This window comes from Amaranthus tricolor, chromosome 8, assembly GCF_026212465.1.
Source record: "Amaranthus tricolor cultivar Red isolate AtriRed21 chromosome 8, ASM2621246v1, whole genome shotgun sequence".
Classification (NCBI taxonomy): Eukaryota; Viridiplantae; Streptophyta; class Magnoliopsida; order Caryophyllales; family Amaranthaceae; genus Amaranthus; species Amaranthus tricolor.
The window spans coordinates 26366486-26389844 of record NC_080054.1 but is presented as its reverse complement, the minus strand read 5'-3'; the positions used below and the strand labels follow the sequence as shown (position 1 = coordinate 26389844).

The 23359-nt window shown below is 34.7% G+C and overlaps 1 protein-coding gene across 1 annotated transcript; it reads right to left on the bottom strand.

The window, feature by feature from the left end:
• Positions 1 to 5582: 5582 nt before the first annotated feature.
• Positions 5583 to 22865, bottom strand: LOC130821151 (DExH-box ATP-dependent RNA helicase DExH5, mitochondrial). The gene is made up of 19 exons (XM_057686810.1): positions 22163 to 22865; positions 19986 to 20140; positions 19811 to 19898; positions 18991 to 19236; positions 18767 to 18862; positions 15852 to 16040; positions 15357 to 15516; positions 15151 to 15281; positions 14246 to 14413; positions 13892 to 14164; positions 13551 to 13745; positions 11366 to 11569; positions 11087 to 11156; positions 10828 to 10976; positions 9434 to 9739; positions 7852 to 7911; positions 7534 to 7686; positions 7297 to 7407; positions 5583 to 6906 (listed from the first exon to the last, which is right to left on the bottom strand). Exons 1-19 carry the CDS (start codon positions 22613 to 22615, stop codon positions 6439 to 6441), a joined length of 3675 nt encoding a protein of 1224 aa, XP_057542793.1. The 5' UTR covers positions 22616 to 22865; the 3' UTR covers positions 5583 to 6438.
• Positions 22866 to 23359: the final 494 nt, after the last annotated feature.

The window sequence follows — 23359 nt, the reverse complement described above, 5'->3', positions numbered from 1 at the left end:
CAAATCAGATCAGACCTAGTAAATTCAGATCAGATCCAATAAGATCAGACGAAGAGAACATGTCCTAACCCACCTTCTAAACTAACCGCCCTTTCCCTTAATTAAACAATTTCCAACCTCTATTTTTATGCACTCCGGTCTCCAGCTCTTTATCTTTAACATCATTTATAACTTTGAGTCTTGAAAGACTTCTCTGTAAAATCTTTGTATTAGTGTCTCACGGTAAACATGTCCATACAAAAAATCTAAATTAAAAGCTTAAATATTTTAATACTAAAAGTGTCAATTTTAATAAAAATAACATGTTTAACTTCAACCAAATATAAAAGTGGGTGTTTTAAACAAAAAATAAATGTTTTAATTAATTTAATTTAACTATTTTGCACAATTTTAAATTATCTCACATTATAACAGTTTTAAATTGAGAATATTTAAAATTACAAGGAGTAGATTGAGAGGGCCGAAAGGCGTTGGAGTAAGACTCATGTTGAAGATTGCAATGTAACCAATATCCGATATGATAAAATAATAAAGGATGAATGAAAGAACAATTATTATTGAGATCAAAGATCAAAGATTACAAAGAGAAAATAATATTCATACATAGGAAAGACTAAGTAAAGGAAATTACATCATTCACTAATTACAAGGCTAAGAGCATGTATTTATAGTATTGGTGTGGAGTCTAGGATGGGTATTTCTGATAATGTTAACACCCCCCCTCAAACTAGGGATGGATGACATACCTAGTTTGCTCAACAATTGATTATGCTGATGAGAAGGTAAGATTTTAGTTAGAACATCAGCTAATTGATTCTGAGTTGGAAGATAAGTAAGCTGGAGAAGACCTTCTAAAACCTTGTCTCTTGTGAAGTGACAATCTATGTCGATGTGTTTAGTTCGTTCATGGAACACTGGATTCTTGGCTATATGTATGGCGCTGATGTTGTCACAGTGTAGAAGAACAGGCTTCAAGGAATGTAATTGAAGTTCTTCCAATAGCCTGACCAACCAAGTAACTTCGCTTGCTGCAGATGCCATTGCTCTGTACTCAGCTTCACTAGATGACCTTGACACTGTGCTTTGCTTCTTGGATTTCCAACTGATTGGTGAAGAGCCTAATAATAGTATGTATCCTGTGATGGACCTTCTACTATTTGGACATGAAGCCCAGTCTGAGTCAGAATAGGCTTGAAGTTTCAATTGAGTAGAACCTTTGATGATGATGCCTTGGTTTGCTGTAGAATGAACATAATTCAATGTGTGTTGTAAAGCAGAGGCATGAGGAAGACGAGGATTCTGCATGAACTGACTTAGATATTGAACTGCAAAGGCTAGATCAGGTCTGGTGTTGGTTAAAAAATTTAATTTACCAACCATTGTCCTGTAGTAACTGGGATCTTCATATACTTGTCCCTGATCAATAGCTAGATGCAGATTTTGTGGTAGAGGAGTAACAACATGTTTGAATGTTTGTTGTTTTGATGCTTTAAGTAGATCTTTGGTGAACTTTGTTTGGGAAAGAAAAATGCCTGCATCAATGTAAGTAGCTTCCAATCCCAAAAAATAGTGTAAAATGCCCAATTCTTTAATGCTAAATTTATCATGAAGGTAGTTCTTGATTTGGGAAATGCAGTTAACATCATTCCCAGTTAAAACAATATCATCCACATAGACAGCAACTATGGTAATGTGATTGCCATCCTTCTTTATGAAGAGGCTATAATCATTCTTAGATTGAACAAATTTTTGAGTTTGTAAAGAAATTTGTAATTTATGAAACCATTGTCTTGATGATTGCTTGAGACCATATATAGACTTTTTAAGTAAACATACCTTATTTTGTGGATTTGGGAAGCCATCTGGAACTTTCATGTATATTTCCTCATGTAGATCACCATGAAGAAAAGCATTATTTACATCAAGTTGAAAAACGTGCCATTTATGGTGAACAGCAATAGTTAGAATGCTTCTAATTGTAGCCATTTTAATGACAGGGGAGAAGGTTTCATTATAATCAATACCATACTTTTGATTGTAACCTTTGGCTACTAACCTGGCTTTATATCTTTCAATAGAGCCATCAGCATGGAGCTTGATTTTGTATACCCATTTATTCCCAATAGGTTTCTTATTTGGTGGAAGGTCAACTAATATCCAGGTATTATTTGCAGATAAGGCCTGTAATTCTTGTTGCATAGCATGAACCCATTTGGGGTCTTGAGATGCTATCTTGTATGTATTAGGCTCAGTAACAAGAGGAAGGTGAGCCATAAGGCATTGGTGAGAGGTGGTGAAAACATTACATGACATTATAGAACACCTATTGTTAGCAGTGCAAGAAACATTATTACATATGTAATCTGAAAGATAAGTGGGTGGTTTAGTTTGTCTGTTAGAATGTCTTATAGGAACAGGAGGTGTGCTGTCATCATGTTTAATAATACTAGTAGAAATATCAGTAATACTGGAAGGTGATATATCAGAATTTACATGTGAAATATTGTTATCAGTAGAAGAGTTTTGGTCTGAAAATATAGGAGTTTCAAAAATATCATCCACTGTAAGATCAGTAGGTGTAGATATTGGTAGGAAAAAGGGGTAATATGGGTTGGTATGTGTTTTAACAGAGTGTTGGTGATAAGGGTAATGTTTCTCATAGAAATATACATCCCTTGATTTGATAATTGTGTGTGTAGTGAGGTCATATAATTTGTAGGCCTTTTGATTGTTAGGATAACCAAGAAATATACAAGGATTTGCTCTTGTTTCAAATTTTGTTTTGTGAGGAGAAGTGTTGGAAGCATAGCAGAGACAACCAAAGCATTTTAAGTGATCTAAGTTAGGAGGAATGCCAAACAATTTTTGATAAGGAGAAAGGTTATTTAAACTTTGAAGAGGCATTCTGTTTATAAGGTATGCAGCTGTTAAAACACATTCTCCCCAAAATTGAATGGGAATATTGGATTGAAAGTATAGGGCCCTAGCAGTTTCTAATAGATGTTTGTGTTTTCTTTCCACAACACCATTTTGTTGAGGAGTATTAGGACAAGATTTGTAGTTAGTGATGCCTTTATTGTGATAAAAAACTTTGATTTTGCCTTCACAGAGTTCAGGAGCATTGTCAGTTCTAACACTTTGTATGGTGCTTTGAAATTGATTAACAACATAAGAATAAAAATATTCAAAAATGATAGAAACTTGAGACCTGGTTTTCAATAGGAAAATCCAAGTAGTCCTGGTAAAATCATCAACAATAGTAAGGAAGGAAGTACATTTATTGTATGTGGGGTGCTTATAAGGTCCCCAAACATCCATGTGAAGTAAATGAAATGCCTTATTAGTTTTAATTGAACTATTAGGGAAAGGGCATCTATTTTGTCTTGTTGAAGGACAAATTTTACATAGGCAATTATTGGTGCAATTAGAAACATTTAATGAAGGAAAAATATGTTTGATAACAGGAAAAGGAGCATGACCAAGTCTGAGATGCCATAGCTTGGTTTGTTCAATGTCTGAAGCAGCACAACATATAGTAGTAGAGGAGGCTGTGGAAGATTGTTGAGGTGATTCAGGAAAGTTGTCAACAAGATGATAAAGACCTTGAACAAGTTTACCAAGCAAGATTGGCCTGCTCAGAGAAGGGCCCTGAACAGAACAACAATTTTTGAAAAACGTAAGGGAGTAAGGTATATCATTACAAAGCTTGGTGACTGAAATTAAATTGAAATGAAAGGTGGGAACATGAAGAACATTATAAAGAATGAGATTAGGACTTAAAACAATAGTGCCTTTGTGTGCAATTTTAACAAGATTTCCATTTGGGATTGTGATGTTATTGTTGGTGCTGGGAAGAACAGTAGTATAAGATTTAAACAAGGAAAGATCACAACACATGTGGTTCGTAGCACCACTATCAATTATCCAAGTAGATTTAGACATAGAAAAGAAACATGATTTACCAGCTAAAAGGCAGTTGTTGTCTTCATTGGTTGCTTCAATTGTAGAAATATTGCGAGTGTCATGTTGATCAAGAAGAGAAAGGAGTTGATTATATTGGTCAACTGTAAAATTTAGAGAGGAAATGCTACTGGGGTTAGAATTGGTATTTTGGACCGTTGCAGCAATCTTCTTTTGATTCCAATTGTCTCTTGTAGAAGTATTTGGAAAGCCATGCAATTTGTAACAAGTTTCTTTTGTATGGCCTTGTTTCTTACAGTAATTGCAGAAGAGATTTGATTTTCTGGTATTGATGTTTGGATTTCCATGAATAGGAGGTTTAGGAAAAGGATGATGAGATGGCGATGCATTTTGGTTATGATTATGATAAAACTTTTGTTTATGAACAGCAGCAAGACCAATATCTTCATCAATGGTCGGATTTTTGTTGGAGGCTAAATCAGAATGTTTCTCTTCTTGCATGATTAAACGATATGCATAAGAAATACTGGGTAGAGGTTGTTGCATGAGTATACTTCCTCGAATGGTTTTATATGCAGGGTTAAGCTTCATTAGAAACAAGATTAATCGTTGTTCTTCTCTCATTTGTATGAGTTTACTGTTGATTCCACAAGTACAATTGGTACAAGAACAGATAGGTAGAGGATATGAAGCATCAAATTCATCCCATAACATCTTAATTTTGGTGAAATAGGTAGAAATACAATCGGAACCTTGGTCAATAGCAAAAATTTGTTGAGTGAGAGAATAGATCTGGGTTCCAGAAGTAATTCCAAATCGTTCTTCAAGATTTTGCCAAATAGCTTGTGCAGTGGGAAAATACAAAACGCTTCTAGCAATCTGAGGATCAAGAACTTTCATAAACCAAGAAATTATTGTACTATTAATTCTTTCCCAGGATTTGAAATTGGGGTCAGTAGGATTAGGTTGTGGGATCTGGCCATTGATGAATGCGAGTTTGTTCTTGGAAGAAAGGGTAATAGTTACAGATCGTTTCCAATCATTGAATCCAGTACCATTGAAGGGAATGGGAACCAATAAAAGCTGAGAATCACTCGGATGAAGGTAATATGGTGAAACAGGGTCTTGAATAGGGTCAAGGGTTTTGTTAATAGGAAGATTTGGAGTAGCAGACATGATGAAGAAAGAAGAGAAAAAGAAAATCGCAAAGAAGAATCAAGAAGAAGACAGAGAAAGCAGAAAGAAAAGGGGAATTCAAAAATTGAAACAGAAAGAGAATAATAAAAAAAATCAGATAAAAAAAAATCAGTAAAAGAAATTGTTTACCAACGAGACGGAATATAATGTCGAGGCGTCTGATACCATGTTGAAGATTGCAATGTAACCAATATCCGATATGATAAAATAATAAAGGATGAATGAAAGAACAATTATTATTGAGATCAAAGATCAAAGATTACAAAGAGAAAATAATATTCATACATAGGAAAGACTAAGTAAAGGAAATTACATCATTCACTAATTACAAGGCTAAGAGCATGTATTTATAGTATTGGTGTGGAGTCTAGGATGGGTATTTCTGATAATGTTAACAACTCATGATAATTAAAACTTGGAAGTTAATTTAGTTTTTCATTTTTATATATATAAAAAAATGAAGCTAAACAAAAATTTGACTTTATAAGGAAAGACTAAAAAAATCACTTTCTGAATTCTAAAATTTGTTCGTCTATCATATACAAATATTAATATCTCAAGATAATAATAGAAATAAAAAAAAGATAATTATAGAAATTTCAAAATACATATAACATTAAAACTTAGAAGGGAGCAATAGCAAGAGCATGAATGAGATGGACAGGTTAATTAGATATTAATTGGTAATGAGGCACTAATCATGTTCTGTACAAATGAATCATCACCAGCACCTTTACCTGAATCTTCATTAGCTGCACTTTACTCCTCTATCTTTTAAAATCGCTACATTATACCCAAAAAGCTCGCTTTTGGATTCACATAATAGGGCAAAATTCAACGAGACAAAGGGAATACACTGCAGACATAGCTTTCCACTTAACTTTCACACATATTCTACCAAAGATGGGGCATTTTCAGCTGTGAAAATGAAGCACATCTATTTTTCAGGCCATTCCGGCACCTCATCCACATCCCGAAATCATTGCCTTCCACACCATTTCTTTCAAACCAAAATATACAGTCAAAAATAGCAGGCATTGCCATCAAGTGCCTGTAAGTAACAGATCGAACTTCAGCTATCATGTTTTGTACAGCTTGTTCTCAAAATTGCTGGACAATATAAACATGGAGCCCCCAATTTTTCCGATTGAATATGCCGGAACTTCCCATGTTTTTTTTTCCATCAACATGCGCGGTAAGCACCAATAACAAATTGATCTGACCATACAACTGCAAAATCTCAGGTCTCGGCATGCTATGTTGGCAAAGATCGGGCTTGAGCGCATAAGTACCTCCCAATGCAGCATATAAATATCAGCATCAGTTGTGAGACTTCTTGCTCTTTTTCAGCAATATTGACATGTGATTAACATGTTCATTACCCATCTGGGTCCCATTCATAAGCCAATCTAGAGCTTCGGCAGCTGCATCTTTCTCCGCATTCTTCTTGTTGTTGCAAGGTCGTCCCATGATCTGCATTCCATTAAATTCAACGGTAGCTCTAAACTGACTATTCGACAGTTGCTTCACTACATAAGTAGGAGCAGTATACCCCGCCCTAGTAACTAACGTTTGAAGCTGACTCTTTGAGTTATCGCCACCAGGTCCACTTCGCGTTCTAGAGGACAATGCTGGAACTGTAGGTGAGACCAGAGTTTTAGTAACAGTTGGCTTAAGATTCTGGCGGCAAAACACAAACCGACCATCACATTTATCCTCCGAAACTAGTAGCCTCACAGCAGACCGAAGGTCTTGATAAGCACATGCATCCATTCTAGGATTTAGGAGCTGCGTGAAAAACATGGACCATTCAAGAAAAAGGAAGCATCATAATATAAGCATGAGCACAGTACTAATATCTTATTACATTGGTCAAATGAAGTCTCTAGTCAATCACTACATAACAAAGTACGAAAATATGGTTTCAGTAACGGTCAAGAACAAATTTTAGGACAATGCGGATGATTTGACGGTCAATATGGCCTCAGTCACGGTAAACTCAAACCTTTACATTACGGTCATGATGCGGTGATACGGTCTTGTTTTTGCACTATGCTACTTAAACATTGCACCACCCCTAAGAGGCTCCCACCTATGCGAGGCTAAGGGTTCACATAAAATATAAAACCACCAAGAAGTTTTTGAATCATTAAGGAGCTTGTAATGAGTTTGGCTTACTTTCAACTGTATGAAATTCTCCAATTCTCTCTTGAGGTTCAAGTATGTTTCTGCCAACACGGGTTTCATGAAAAATTCCAAGTATCCTCCCAGCATTTTTAGATGCCCATCCTACCAACACAATCAAAATGTAGAGGCAGTATTAAAAAGAAAGCAGTGTCCAGGAACAAAGAATGAGCTTTAAGTACAGGATAACTTCCTGATATGCGATCTTGTTCAGGAAGATAAGTTGCATACCGATTCCCCTTTGACAATGTTTCCTCCAAACAATAAAACCACAGTGTCTGACACTGCAGTCGAATCACGGAGGAAAATTGAGTTAACTTTCATTTTCTCATTGAAAACAAGCCATGGATATGGTATTCTTTCCTCACGAGCATTGACGGAATTCTGTTACATGACAGACAGATTCAATTCACAAGGATGAGCTTATATTTCAGATATATTGTAAATCTTTTATAACTAGTAACACAATAATAGGACTCACATCTAACCGAGGTCTATAAGGAAAATCAACAAGAAATCACAAAAGAGGAGAAATACAAATCATCATACCGAATACAAGTGCACCTGCCCATCCTCCATTGTCTTTAATGATAATGACTTCTCGTTTTGCTGTGGGAAAATTCCAGCAAAGACAGTTAGTACAAACACTGCAAGTACAACAAAGCAACTATTGTATAAGATGATAAATTAAGCCAGCAGCAATACAATCCTTCACAGGTTACTCGCCTAATTGATTGAACGTTTAGGACTATGTTACCTAGACACGTGTTCGAGTGTCGGACAAGGTGATGATTGGAATCATTGGACATGGAGACAGCGTACAAATAAGTATTTATTGTTTATTCAAATGAGAGCAATTTATTTCAAGTGAAAATTGTTAGAACAAGTAGCTATTAGTTCAAAGCCCATCGTCTGTTATTAAATCCTGGCCACAAGAGAGCTGAACTCTGCTAGTCTGCTACAGAAAACCAAAAAAAAAAAAAGTAAATCAAAAGAAAAAGAGTAATAAGTTGGTACAATAGCACATGGGAGGAGATGGCAGATAGAAAAAGAAGGTGCCTTTCTGTCTCCTTTCAATGTTCTCCCTCTTTACCCATTGCTTTCTATTCCTCCTTCCCTCTGCTGTAACTCAAATGTATTAACCAAAAATTACACACCAATAAAGACTGTCTCCTTTTGTCCCTCTTTCCTCTTTGCTTTCCATTTCTCCATCCTTTTAATGTAATTAAACTCAAACCAAAAAATAAACATCAACAAAGAGAAATTCAGTTTCATTCGCAGATGAGTGCTTCGCCATATCCGAGTGCACGCCCACAAGTCGGATCAAGAATTTATGTCCATGTTGGTGTCGTGTCGACATGGGTGTGGCAAAACTTTTGCCGAGTTTGGGTAACATATGTTTAGGATGTGCAATTCACTTCCAGCTAACACACTATGGGTACAAATTAAACCTCAGGAAATTCAAACACACCAAGGACCAACTTTCACTCTTCTCAATTCATGATACTACTAATTCTGGTCTCCAAATACTTATCCCTCCTTTTCTCTGTCGTTGTAAATCTCTACATATGCCATTAGACTCTTAATTCTATCAATAGGAATAATTATACAGCATTGGTATAGCATCAGTTTTACTTAAGGGAGAAATTAAACCGTCCCACAGTTACTATTACAAATTTGTTTAGATAAGATATGGCGTATATTTTGAGATTGTAAAATTTGATCAAAGCCAAACCAAGATCATATTAAAATATGCGATTTCAGAAACTACAACCCATAATGTTACCCAAAGTTTTGTATAGAAACCTAGTTTGACCAAACCCCCATCTCAAAACTCTTCTGAAATTTTAAATATATTGAAAAAAGACATTTACAAAGAGAATGTGTAAAATGACAAATATAACTATCCCTATTCCCTACACATCCTACAAAAGGTAAAACGCATATTAGCATCAATTCCTAAACCTGTTTACCGCATTATTCATGGCATTTTGGCAATTTCATGAGGTATTTGGTAAGCTGAAGAGGTATATGAAACGCCGTAAATTTTTTATAGAAATCAATCACAAGAGTGTATAATATGCTGGTTTCCACAGAATGAAGATCAATAATTGGGAGTTAAATCACTCACCACAACGGAACAGATTCCAGGATATAACCCATAACATATAACTGCACGGACAAGTTTGTCGTCATGTCTCCATACGTTGAAGGAAGATTGGTTATCATCAACTAGTCCACTACCCTTTAACAAAGCATAGAATTCTCTTCGAAGAGAGTCAATAGCTTTCATGGACTGTACTGAGAGAAAATTTTTCCAGCAGTAGTCATAGCCACCATACTCTTTCTCGGCACTCTTCCACGCATCATAAGCACGAACAAGCGCCAAATGGTCACTATTATCATGGGAGAATTGAGCTTTAGCAGCTTCTGCAAGCTAAAGAGCATAAACAAAAAAAAAAACTTAAACACAGAACAGCCAAGTTAAAAAATATGTTAATTATGAACACATGTCATTACCCAAATTCTAAGAAGCTCCTGCCTAGGTGGGGTTTGAGAGGACATTGGCAACACAGTAGCTAAAAACGAAGGGCAAAGCATGCATACTAGGATGGGTTTAGTTAAACCCAGGGCCTCAACTGTTTTTCTGCTACCATCTTCTTGTGGATTCTTCATCTTTATTTTTTTTTTTCTGTTCTTTCAGATTCTTCATTTGTTTTGTTCTCTAAATGTATATCACACTGGCATATCTAGTATGGATTTAGTTAAACTCAATATCTAAATTTGCATATCTATCTTCCTACATCCTTTTGGACCCAGGGACACATGCAAGTGTATCCTGAGAACTTTTAAGTCAACTAGCAATTCCAAGCATCACAGGCCTGAGGCCTCCACAAAATATCTAGATATACATATTTGTCTTCTTTCGATTAAAACAGATTATCAACATTTTTTGAGCTAGAGGCATCATTACAGGAAGGTGGATAGCCAAAATGCAGATACTTAAGTGGACGAATGGTCATATTTTAAAGGACAGAATTGGAAATGATGACATAAGAAAAGGTTTAGACATCGCATATAAAGGATATGATGCGATAGAATCGTTAAGATCGTTTGGGCATGTGCAACAACGAAGTGTCGCCGAACCAATTAGGAAGATAGAAAGATAGAACTTAAGAGATTATAAATAGGAAGAAGAAGAAGAAGAAGACCAAAGATGACACGGATGGCAAGAGTGGAAAAGGTTGTGAAGAACCTAAATTTATGGGTTGAGATGGTTGATAATCAAAATGAATAAAGGAGAATTTTGTGGACAACCAGAACTGATTTATAGTTTAAGAAGCCGACCCAGATTACTGCTTTGGCATCGTTGTTGTTTAAGTGCTAGAGGCGAACAATGTGCAAGTGTATTCTAAGAACTATCAAGAGATGGACAATCCCCTACTCCAAGTATGCAAAGGAAAAAATGTGAGTTGATCCACAAAGAGTATTGAGGACTTCTAATTCAAAAAGAAATAGACTTACATCTTTTTTATCCATGGGTGTTAAAAAGGGATCTCTTACACTAAGGCCAGCAACAACAGTCAACACAGGATCCAGACAATTGAAAATAGCACCTAACACAAGCATCTTCCCAAGTTTTGGCTCCATTGGTAGCAATGTGAGATACCGACCTGCCAAAAGAAACAAATTTACATACAATATAACAAATTTAATGTAAAAAGTTGCAAATTTTCTGAAAAGGTCCCAGCAGGCAGAGAAGACTGCAGAAAAGTTATCACACCTAAAACGGTGAGATTTTCATTTGCATCCAAAGCCCCAATGACCTTCAAATATTCTATAGCATTTCGAACCTATAAGAAAAGGCCCAAAAATGGAATAAACTTCAAAATAAAAATAATTATGCAGAAAATAGAGAACATACTTATAGGTAACATGTAATAATAGAAACAATACGACAATGCCAAAGCCTTAATCCCCAACAAACGGAGTAGGCTACATGAACAATGTACCATGTAACACCATTTATTAAAAATGCAAAACAAAAGAAATTTAAAGTTACCGCCAATGGTTCCGGTGACTGTAGAGCTCTTGACAGAAATTCAGATATACTGCCAAGTTTTAAACTCTTTATCTGCAAACAGAGTGACTGCAGAGGTGTCCTCAGGATTTCAGGAAGCTGATACTCAGTAAAGGCATCATATACACATCTTGGATATAGATGGTAACATTCTCCGGGTTGAACACGACCAGCCCTTCCTCTTCTCTACATATAAAGAAAAAACTTCAATACATTTTTAATAAAAAACAGAAATGAAGATATTTTTAAGAAATCTCCATATTAGCTCTTTGTGCTACATGCAATCAACACACTCAGTTTCCATTAATTCAGATCATTTAGACACTATTTTTAATTTCAATTAAATTCTTAAAAAAATAATGAGTATTTCAAATGCTACTAAGGCGTCTTAAAAAAACCACGACAATATTATTTCTTGTAGGAAAAATTACCAGGAATAATACAAACTTTTGCTTATTTCCCTACAATAATACCAAATTTTGATTAACCATTAATAATACCAACCTAGGGGGTGTTTTCCTAGAATATTCCTAACATGCTAAAAATTAAACTATTGGAGATTATATGACAAAAAAAATTAGTAAATTAGTAAATAAATTAAGTTGGTATTATTCTAGGAAAAAACCCCTCTAAGGTGGTATTATTCATGGTTAATCAAAAGTTGGTATTATTGTCGGGAAATTAATGAAAGGTTGTATTGTTCACGGTAATTTTTCCTTTCTTTTATTGTTCAAAACACCTCTTTTCATCGTTCTCAATTCTCAAACTACTTGCCACATTTAAGCACTTACACTAACCACTTTTCGTTTCAGATTTAAGATGGAGAACAATCATGTACGACAAATACAAGGCAGAATCATCAATTTAAAACGATCCAAATAAATAAGTAAATAAACAGTAACCTTTCCTATAACTTCATTTTGAATTTTATCCTTTAGAATATGTTCATTCAGCTATCTACAGTGTCTTCTAAAGGCCAACATTTAGACACATAACAGTGTCTTCTAAAGGAAAAGATTGAAAAGTTAAAACTTATAGCTGAAATGTTATAGTAAAAAGGGTTTATATGATCTTAAGACTGAAATGTTAATTAAAACGTTAAACCACAAAAAGTGGTTTTGGTTTTTCTGTTGTAGTTTTGTTAAAAGGGAAGAAAATTATTTTATAAACTTTTTACCGAACAGGTTTTGAATTTTTCAAAAATAAAAACGGAAACCCCCTCTTAGTTTTAAGGTTAAGAATTATAATGAACTAAAGCAAAATTACTCATCAAATCATGTGCACTTCTTATTTAAGTGAAACTAGCTTTGTTTTAGAAGGGTAAGGTAATTTCCGACCTCCCAAGGTGGGAGCAACTTAATAGCATTCTAGATCTTTACTAAGTAATTCCTGCCATCTAATTTCACAATGTGAAGATCATCAAATATTGTTTTTTAATTCAACTCAGCATCAGGTATTAAATTTTTAATTTTTGTCTCAATATTTCTTCCGAATAAGTGATCATTAAAGCTTGCTCAAAAATCATCTAATTAACATTAACCTCTGCAAATAACATAGGTCAGAGCATCTAATCATGTATGGAGTATGGACTAATAAATCACTTTCAAATCACTGCATTAACAAAGACATGACATTGATGACATGCAATTGCTTTAATATTTGTTTTCACTTCAGAGACCATATCACAAAGTACAAACACTCCTGTCGGTTGTCCCCAATACACAAACGAAATTCTTATTAAGTGAAACACAGAAACTGTAGAACAGAGAAAGCAAAGACAAATTTGTATCCAAGATAAATATACATCTTTGCCAAATATACTAAAATCAGTACTTACATTTCCAGGGTTCCAAATAATACAATTCATAAGAAATTAATTACTCATGAGTCCATCTAGGCATTTGAACAGTAACAAAAATTAAGATCCCCAGCCAATAGTTGGGCGATAGCCTATACTAAAGCAGAAGAACAAGGAGAAACACACTGAAGGTTAATTCCAATGTGAGAATGATGCCACTTTTATAATAACCCCTTCAATCCAAACATGTTGGGCAAAAATAGTGACACAATAAATATACCCACAAGAACACAATGCATTCAATAAAAACAGTTGGAAACTAATGTTTCTAATCAATGAACATAATCAGCAAACAAGTTGAGAAATTACCTGTTGAGCAGAAACCTTCGAAATCCAAGAAGGAAGCAAGCAAGGAGTATTATTTAAGGCGTCATAAGATGTCTCCTTTGCCTTACCACAGTCAACAACAAAAACCACATCATCAATAGTGATACTGGTCTCTGCAATATTAGTCGCCAGCAAAATTTTGCGCACACCAGTGTCTGGTTTCTCAAATATCAATCTCTGTCCATAGACAAAACACAAAATGTAAAATTGATGACAGAAGATTCAAAGGAAGTGATTTGACAGAGAAAAAATGCTAGCTCAGAACACAGGTTAGAAGGAACCGCAGAGAAATGCACAAAATGCTTCATGTATATTATGACTACCTGTTCTGAACTTGCCATAGAACTATGACAAGCAAGCAACAAGACTCTACTTGGATCTCCCAAGATGGGATGAGCTTGGAGTTTATCCTTAAGTGAACTAATGTCATCCCAACCAGTCATGAAAACTAAAACAGCACCAGCCACTTCATTTTCACAAATATTGCATAATAGATTTTCGATGAGATTAAAGCCCATTGAATCTGGATTCCAACAAGATAAAGACTCCCTAGTCTGTGAGCTATACTCTCTGAAGTCAGCAGCAGCAAGTGCATCCTGGTAGATGAGAGGTAACATAAAACATAAGAGGAAGTAGCATAAAATAGAAAAATTCTAGCTAGGCCACAGTCCACACACCTCAACAACAGTTGCAATTTGGCTCTTTCTTTTCCTGAAGCCTTGTTTGTTCATCTTCCACAATCTATCTGAACCATAATCATCTATCTGATTGTAAGGAGTCAATTTATATCCAGACTTTTCCAGTATGTCTTCTAGGAAATGAGTTTGAACAGGGTAGGTGAATCCCTGGAGCATGAACAAGAAGGAATCATAATAAATAACCATAATGAACATCAAGAGCTTTAGCTATTTTAGGACATTACACAACAAAGACAAAAATAAAAGAATTACAACAGAAATGTATGCTGCATCAACCGCACTCAAACATTTTCGTTAACAACAAAAATATCTGGTTATTTAGTTCAGTTATATGACAACATCACCAGTATTGGTAAATAGCAAAGATACATTATTCTAATAATTAAAGACCAATCATGCATCTTTACTTCCCTCTTCCCAACCTAACAAAACCCACAGGCAGTTCCCTTTACCCCAACATAACGAAAACAAACACTCCTCTACAGAAGCATAAAAATCTTGTTTGTGGCAACTATTATATGCTGTATTTTATCTTCGTTTCCTGTATTGGTGAAGAATCGGGCGATCAGAAAATAATCTGACCACCACAAGGTGAAGATATTGACGTATATGGTTAAAATGTAAAACAAGGTTAGGTAATTTATCTTACTTTGATAAGGTACATCTATGAATTTTTTTCGAAATGTAGCAGTCCGCCGCTGGACTAAACATTGAACAAATTTGAGTTCAATGAGAGGCAGAAACCGATGGAGTTTGAGGGTGGTAGCAAGGTATTGTCGTATTGGTTTCTATCCAGACTAAATATGATCAAAAAATTTATTAGTTGTCTAGCTGATACGTCATTTAAAAGCAACAATTTGTGTGCTAATTGATGAGAAACTTACCAGGATGTTGACCAAGGGAGCACCACTAAAATAAGACGAGAAAAGCTCAGCATCTAAAGTTGCACTCATCAAAATCAACTTTAACTCTGGTCTACGAGGAAGTAGCTCTTTAAGAACAATAAGAAGAAAATCTACAATGAACAAACACATTAGCAAGAATCTGCAATGATAAAATGGAATTGAATGTTCTATGGATGTATATTCACCTTCATTCATGCCACGTTCATGAATTTCATCCATGATAACATGAGTTACTCCCTTCAAAGTCCTGTCAACAAGCAATCTCCTCAACAAGATGCCAGTGGTACAAAACAGAAGCCGCGTATCTCTTCCTTTTATACCTTCTAGTCGAACTTTATAACCAACCTAGAAAGCAGAAAGTATGCTCTTAAAAGCCAGCTACTCTTTCTGAACTAATAAATATCAACAATAATCAATTCTCTATCAGGAATTTATACTTTCTCTTTTTGTAGCTAGTTCTAATACTTCCCATTCTAGGATATGTCACTAGGTTGCAAGATCACCACCTTTGGTATGTGTCCACATGTACTTCTATCTCCCCCCACTTGCTCTCACATTTTCTTTTGTTTTCCAACTTGCCCCACTTTATTCTCCTCTCTCCCCCTTTGCTTAAATGTGTGCAATTTATTTAGTTACAACTAATATTAAACAAAGAAAGTAATAAAGAAATGCAAACTCACAGATTCTCCCAATTTCTCCCCTCGCTCTGCAGCAACCCTTTCAGCCACTGACAATGCTGATATTCGTCTTGGCTGAGTACATATAATACTACACAAAGCTCCACGGCTAGATTCTATTTCGGACTCCAAAATGAATTGTGGTATTTGTGTGGTTTTACCACACCCTGTTTCCCCAGAGACAATGATGACCTAAAATACAAGAGTAAAGAAAATAGGTAAGACAATATCAATCAAGGTAAGATAATGGACAAACAGTTGAGGATGAAGCGATCCTAGATAATGAACAATGAATTAAGAGTCAAATTTAATTTAATTCTTAACATAATAATATCCTGAAACAATCATCAATGAAAGAAATTGATCAACAACATAATTTAACAAACAAGTAAGCTCAAAATTACGGTCAATAATACATGGGTCTGGATATAAGAATATGGATCTCAAACAAAGAGTACGACCCATGTGTTTAGCCTGGAATAATCCTTAAACAGCTCCGAAGAACTCAAATTTAGGATATTAAACCATAGTGCATAGATATGGTTTCGAGCACGACCTCGGTAACATTTATGAAACAGCTTTAGCTCTCATCTTGGCCTTTATTTCGGTCACAAACTAGTGATGTAGGCGATATTTTGCAGTATACACTAAACAGAGAAGACCTATTTGGGACGTTTAACAAAGACGAACCTATTAAATAAGCTTGATGGCGTTACTCAAATAATGAAGTAAAGTGTAGATGATGATTAAGATGTTGTTTATAACCGTGTGATTGATACTTTTGATGGTATAATGTTGCAGCTTGATTAATTATGATGGCATGAGCAGTTCAATTCAGGTGGTGTTGCTAGGATGGAAACAAGATGCATTATTATAAATTAATCTTAACTTTCTAAAATTAATTTAGTAGATAGAGCATATACACTTCACTCCTCCAATCGGTGTGAATTTAGATATTCACAGGCAGGAGGTGGAGGAAAACTAAAGTAGTTTAGGAACAAGTCAACAACAAATATTAAACATAATAAATTTTCAGTGAGCGTTAACCCATAGTTGTAATATTTGAAGTTTCAAAACAAAAATAAAATAAAACAATGGGTAAATTAAGATCATCTCCTTCGAACGGAAACTTTTAAAAATTACTTGACTCTAAATTTTCAAATTTGAATTTCAATTTGAAGAAAAATAACAAAACAAAACAAAACAAAGTTATGTTTTTTCAAGTGAGTCAAAATTTTATCTTGTTTCCAAAATCAAACCCATATCAGTTAAGCCCAATGGCTTTACTACACCCTAATAGATTGATCTATTATTAATACCAGCCTACATTTTCTACTTCTATCCATTCAACTCTCCATCTTCATTTTCAATGTGCAAGCTTAAAAATGTCAGATACACATATGTTTTAATATCAACTAAAATTTTCTTTGCGTTTAATAACAATCTTAATGTTTATAAAAATAATGAAACCCTATCGGTTTTCAATTGTTGGAAGCCAAATTGAATTGTCGTCGATTAGTAGCATCCAACTCTTCTCTTTTCTTTCTTTCCCCTCTTTTTAGCTTTCTCTTCCTTTACGCGTTAAATGGTAATTCTCAATTTCCAACACTTATACCGATAAGATTTTACGTGTATTTTGTGAAGTATGTGATTTGAGATGAAAACTTATATTTGAAGAAAAATGATTTTGTATTATTGTTATTAATGTTATTATCATTATTATTAATGTTGTGTTCATCAAAAAGATCAAGGCTTTTGTGTGGCTAGTAGCCAAAGGGAAGATGAAAACGATGGAGAACCTTCAGTTAAGGAGACCTTATAAGGCATTAAATCACCCATTAGTGTATTTTATGTGGTGAAAATGAAGAAGATAATTATCATTTATTTCTCTATTGCAAGATAGCGAGAGATCAGGGGTGATGAATGGGTTGATACGATAAGGATTGGCGATTTTCTTTTGATTAACCACTGTGGTGTAGTTTGGGGACGAGATAATGATCTTAAAAAGATGTGGTTGATTTGTTCTTTTACCATTCTATGCGCTAAATGGTTAAAGGAATAGGAGAATTTTCAATGACAAAATTCTATGGGTAGAGCTATGAGAGAATGTGGTCTTTTTGGCATCACTTTGGGCTAAGGCACATAGATTATTTAACCATTACTCTCTTGATGATTATGTAGAAATTGAAATGTGATATTTTAGCTACCTGTATTTACTTCTTGGGATTCGTCATCCCATCAATGTATGACTTATTTCCTCATCAATATAAGTTTTTCCTTATCAAAAGAAATTAATGGTATATTATATCAAGGGTACTTCTTATTTATATGAAGTTGCACATGACGTTTGCTACTAAAGTCAATCAAAAACCACCTTTCTTAGTTTTATCATTAACAATAGTAAGGTTGCGTACATCTAACCCTTCCAAACCCCACTCTAGATGGGAGCAACTTAATGGCATTGGGATAATGGAATTATATTTTTGTTACATAATTTAGGATGAGAATATGTTAATTAAGTATATTAAGGAGTATACTATCATGAGCATGGTTATAGTTTAACGATTATCAAATGAGAATATGTTAATTTATTCGTTGCTATGCTCTATTATGAGAGTTCAATAGATTTAAAAGGTAAATAAAGAGCTTTGCAACAGCAAAAAAAAAAAAAAAAAAAAAAAAAAAAAAAAAAAAGAAAGAAGAAAAGAAAAAAAAAAAAAAAAACAGCAAAAAGAATCAACCATAAAGCAAGAAACGGCCAGAGCAAAGTTTTATCACATTCAACGCTCACACAACCCATGGTAAGAGCAAAAGGATAAAACAAAAACTCAAGGAACCTGCTATGCACCTTAGTGACTTTGATAGTGCAGTAATCTCAGCCAATGGGCCAAATCTGGTCAAACCAAAAAGCAGATTACCTGATTACATTCAATGGCTGTCAACAGTGCATCTCTCTCCTTATACGCAGGAAGGCTTCTGCGAAACTCCAACATTTTCCTCCCTTCAGGGCAGTTCTATCAAAAATTAATGCAATACCAATCAAAAAAAAAATTAAAAATTAAATAGGAGTACCAATTACCTAATCCATCAAGAGAATTAGATAAGCATTATGAAAAATGACAAGGAGGAATTAGGAATCAACCTGCCAAGCAAGCTGCTGATCATGAAGCTGCAAGTGCCTTCGCCTAATAATTCTTTCCATAACAGAACTGCTAAGATTCAAAGGTTCTGGTTGCTCAAAGAAACCATCATCATTAGTAATGCTACCACTACTGCTTGATCTTGAGAACCCATTATCTTGTAAAACATTTGCACTTTTAGATTTTTTAGAAAGGTACTCAGCAAGATGGGCATCCACTCTTTTCTGCAAATTTGAATCTATCGAAACCTGTAAATTGATCATAGCACGAACTTAGAACCCTAATATTAGAAGAAAAATAGAAGATTTTGGAAAGAGAAGAGTTAAAAGTTATGCATGCCCTTTCACTATCCCTTGCACTTTCATCGCGTCAATTTCAAAATATTAAGTCATTGAAGGTTTTTGGAGAACCCCACATCACCAGAGCAATGACTTGCCTTTAAATAAAGGTAGAAACAATCATCAAGTACACGAATCAGGACCAGAAAATAACTGAAAGATAGTGCAAACAGGTCAACATGAGCACCTATTTTGCTTCCACTCCTCATGTAGGCTTAAATACCAGAGTGAACTCCAGTACTCCACACGCCGTCATGGCAAGGACACTGACACCTCATTATAGACCAAAAATGTGGAAATTGTTTAAAATTATGCCAAATCAAGACACTTGGACACCTACTCATGTTGGATGTGAGTCATCACACAAGTAACATAGATTAGCACAAAGAATTCCGGAAGCTCGGAAAAATAAAGCACAAGCATGACAACATTGCGGAACTATGAGATAAGTTTATGTAATAGTAGTAAAACTAAGCACCAGTACCTCTCTTAGGGGACGTTTCTCATCAAGATCAAATCTGTAATTAGGCAGCGGACTTTTACTAAACACAACTACTTTGACATATGAATGACTGCAAAAAGAAACATTTCATGATAACGATAGGGTATAGACAATAAAAGCATACTGAAGGAGCAAATCATTTCCAAACTCAACATGCCTATACAAACCCATCTTATTTGCAACAGTAGCTATTTGATCAAAGTCACGACGATCCTTTTTCTCCCTCGATAGCAATTCTTGCTTATCTTTGTCTCGTAGAAGCATGGTCAACTTTTGTTTCCAGTGCTCCACATTATCAGCAACTGAAGCACACTGAAACCAAATTGTACATATAGATTATAGATATAGTCAAAAAAATATTTCCCAGCCTCAATCTTTGAAAAAGCCAATTATGTCATAATCAAACCTTCAACATCAAAATGATCAAGCCTAAGTTCTAGACTCTTTTTTCTCTCTGTTTGTTCTCACAACTTTATATTCTTGTTTGAGCTAGCATCAAATATAGGTATGTTGTAAAATTTTTATAAATATATAATTGAGTTCCCTTCTTCAGTTACAGTTTCTCTCAAAACATGAGAGCATTAAGAAATAAAACATTTTGATCCTTTTAATTGCTTTTTACTTCTTTTTCCTAGCAATTCATCTAATGAGATGAATGATGGAGTACTATAGGGCAAGAAAACAAGGCTCGTACATGGTTTTTATTGACTTGGAAATGCATACGATAAGGTACCAAGAGAAATATTTTGGTGGACAATGACAAATAAGAGTATTCCCAAATATACATTAATACAGTGCAAGATATGTATTGAGAAGTAAAGATGAAAGTTAAAACATGTGAGGGGGCAATAGAGGATTTTCCAATCACAAGTGGTCTTCATCAATGTTCTACTCTAGGCCTCTTTCTTTTTGCAGCGGCCCTAGATGAGATAACCCGATCGATACAAGAGAAGTGTCTTGGTGCATGTTTTTTGCTGATGATATTGTCTTGGTAGATGAGGCTAAGGAGGGAGTGATACTAAGTTAGAACGACAAATACAAAAGTTGGAGTCATGAGATTTCATATTAAGTTGGAACAAGACAAAGTATATTAAGTGTAATTTTCGCACAAATGAGATAACGAGAGACACTATAAAGCTAAAAGAAAATCGCTCCAAGTGGATGCTTCAAATACCTTATGTCCACATTTCAAAGTAGTAGGGATATCCAACAAGATGTGTCCCATAGAATTAAATGTGAATGACAACATTGGAGAGAGCTACTGAAATATTATGTGATCAAGTTGTGCCCTTTAAATTAAAGGGCAAATTTTATCAAACGGCCAATAGACTAGCTCTACTATACTATATGAATCAGAATGTGGGCCTTTTTGAAAGGGTCATGGAATAAGAAGGGAGTAGCAGAAATGCGAATGTCTCAAAGGATTAGTGGACATACCTTGATGGATTAATTCAAAACGAAGAGATAAGAAAGTGTTTAGAGCCGCAATAATTGAGGAAAAGATGAAAGAGAATCGTTTAAGTTGATATGGGCAAGTGTCAGCATGCAGTATAAGCAAAATTGTAAGGAAGATCGAAGATGGCTTAACGGACAATAGTGGAAAAGAATATGAAGGATCTAGACTTGTGAATTGAGATCGTAGAAAATCGAAATGAATGGAGAAGAAGAATTTGCGTGGACGACTATGAGAACTGATATATTGGTTCATGTAGCAGACTTCAATTTTCTATAATTAAGGCTTTGGCATCGCTTTTTTTTTTCTTTTTTTCCTAGCAGCCAACGTATCATCGCATTTCAAAAAAACTAAAATATCGAGCAATTTACTTCCAAAATATTATAAAAACAACCAATTCAACAAGGGAAGACTATGGATAACGATAAGCGGACGACAACATAACCCAAAATTATCAACAGTCACAAAATATATATTTTGTAGCCTTACACCATGAATCATAGCCATTGCAGAATGATTCGCGATTAAACAAGTTTACAGTTCATAGTAAAACACAAAATTTGTCGTTAGTACATCAAGAGCAGTTTGCAGATAAGCCAAAATCTAGAAACACGAATTTATATACATGTATCTATGTCCACGTTCAATTGTGTCCAAATGCTCATGTACATCCATGTTCCAAACATCGAATGGGTAAACATCAAATATGGGTAAACAAGAAGCAAATAACACCAAACAAACTGTTGCGTTTCTCAAAACACCATGCAAAACTAGACTTATTCCACTTCAAATAAAAACCTCAATTCTAAAACCTAAACCATAACATATTGATCAAAACCCATACTAACAATGCAGCAAAATTGAGATTACAGGTTACTCACCCCAAAAGCATATGAAGAGGGCTCAAACTCAACAAAATCTCGGTGAGATCCTACTTCAGATACCGTATTGACAGCAGAACTACGCTGAGAATCACTATGTTGACGATCAACATGTAAGGCGTAGTTCGTTGGTGGGGTGTAAAACTTGTAATGGAAGCTTTCAAAAGTCAAATTCTCATCCCCATTCCCATTGGAATCCCATGCAGTGCCATAAACATTAGTCTCTTGCTTTGAATTAAACTGAAAATCCCCACCAGTTGCAGTATCTTGATTATGATTCTTTTGAACAGAGAAATTAACAGGACTATTTCTTCCATCATTAGGACTAGAACTAGGGATTGGAGTGAAACCCTGATGATAATATTTAGAGCCATTGAGAGGAGGAACGGTGATGAGAGACCTTAGTCTCTGGTGCGGCGGCACGTACACAGATGATTGCGGTCGATCCTTCATAATCCAGGAAAATTAATCAACTCCAAAATTGAATTAGTGAAGAAGATGAAATTAGGGTTTATTAAGTGAAAGAAAAGAGAAGAAATTGGGGGTGAAGATGAATTGATGATTCTGGGTTTGGAATTGGATGTTGGGTGTCACTCAAGAGTGATGAAATGAAGAACAAATTTCAATCTCAATTTCACTTTTCTTTGTCAAGCTCGGTGCACTCTTCAAGATTACACGCCACCCAAATGTGCATCTGTTACCGAATTGGGTTTATATTAGTTGAAAATAAAATAATCTACAAATTACGCAATTTAAGTTTAGTACTTTTATAAATTACATTTTTTATTTTTATTTTGTACGAATTATAACAAACTAACAAAGTATTAAAATCTATCGAGTTCATATTAAATTATAGAATTCCGATCACTTAACCTAAAATTCCAACCACTAAAATGGTCTAAATTATGTAATTTGACATGAACGTCGTAAACTTTGATATTTTAGTTGTTATAATTCGCAACAAAAAAAATTAAGGTTATATTCCTAAAAGTCCTTGTGATTTTCAATTTTCTCATGTAATATCTTAGGTTCGATTTTCACATCATTTACTTTTCTTAGTTTAACTTATAATTTAAAAATTTATGCACTTTCTCGTGTGTTCAATTTCAAACTTTAAGAAATGAGAATAACTACCAAAATTTTCCCAAAATGATCTAAACAATACCAATAATAGTTAAAATAAAAAGGAATCAAACA

What these genes read in the sequence shown, in the direction of transcription:
- LOC130821151 (XM_057686810.1), bottom strand. Translation starts at nt 22,615, where the DNA reads ATGAAGGATCGACCGCAATCATCTGTGTACGTGCCGCCGCACCAGAGA. An exon ending in CTCCCTTGGTCAACATCCTG is followed by an intron (nt 14,414 to 15,150) that starts GTAAGTTTCTCA and finishes TTCATGCTCCAG; the next exon opens with GGATTCACCTACCCTGTTCA. An exon ending in ACATTGTCAAAGGGGAATCG is followed by an intron (nt 7,408 to 7,533) that starts GTATGCAACTTA and finishes TTGTGTTGGTAG; the next exon opens with GATGGGCATCTAAAAATGCT.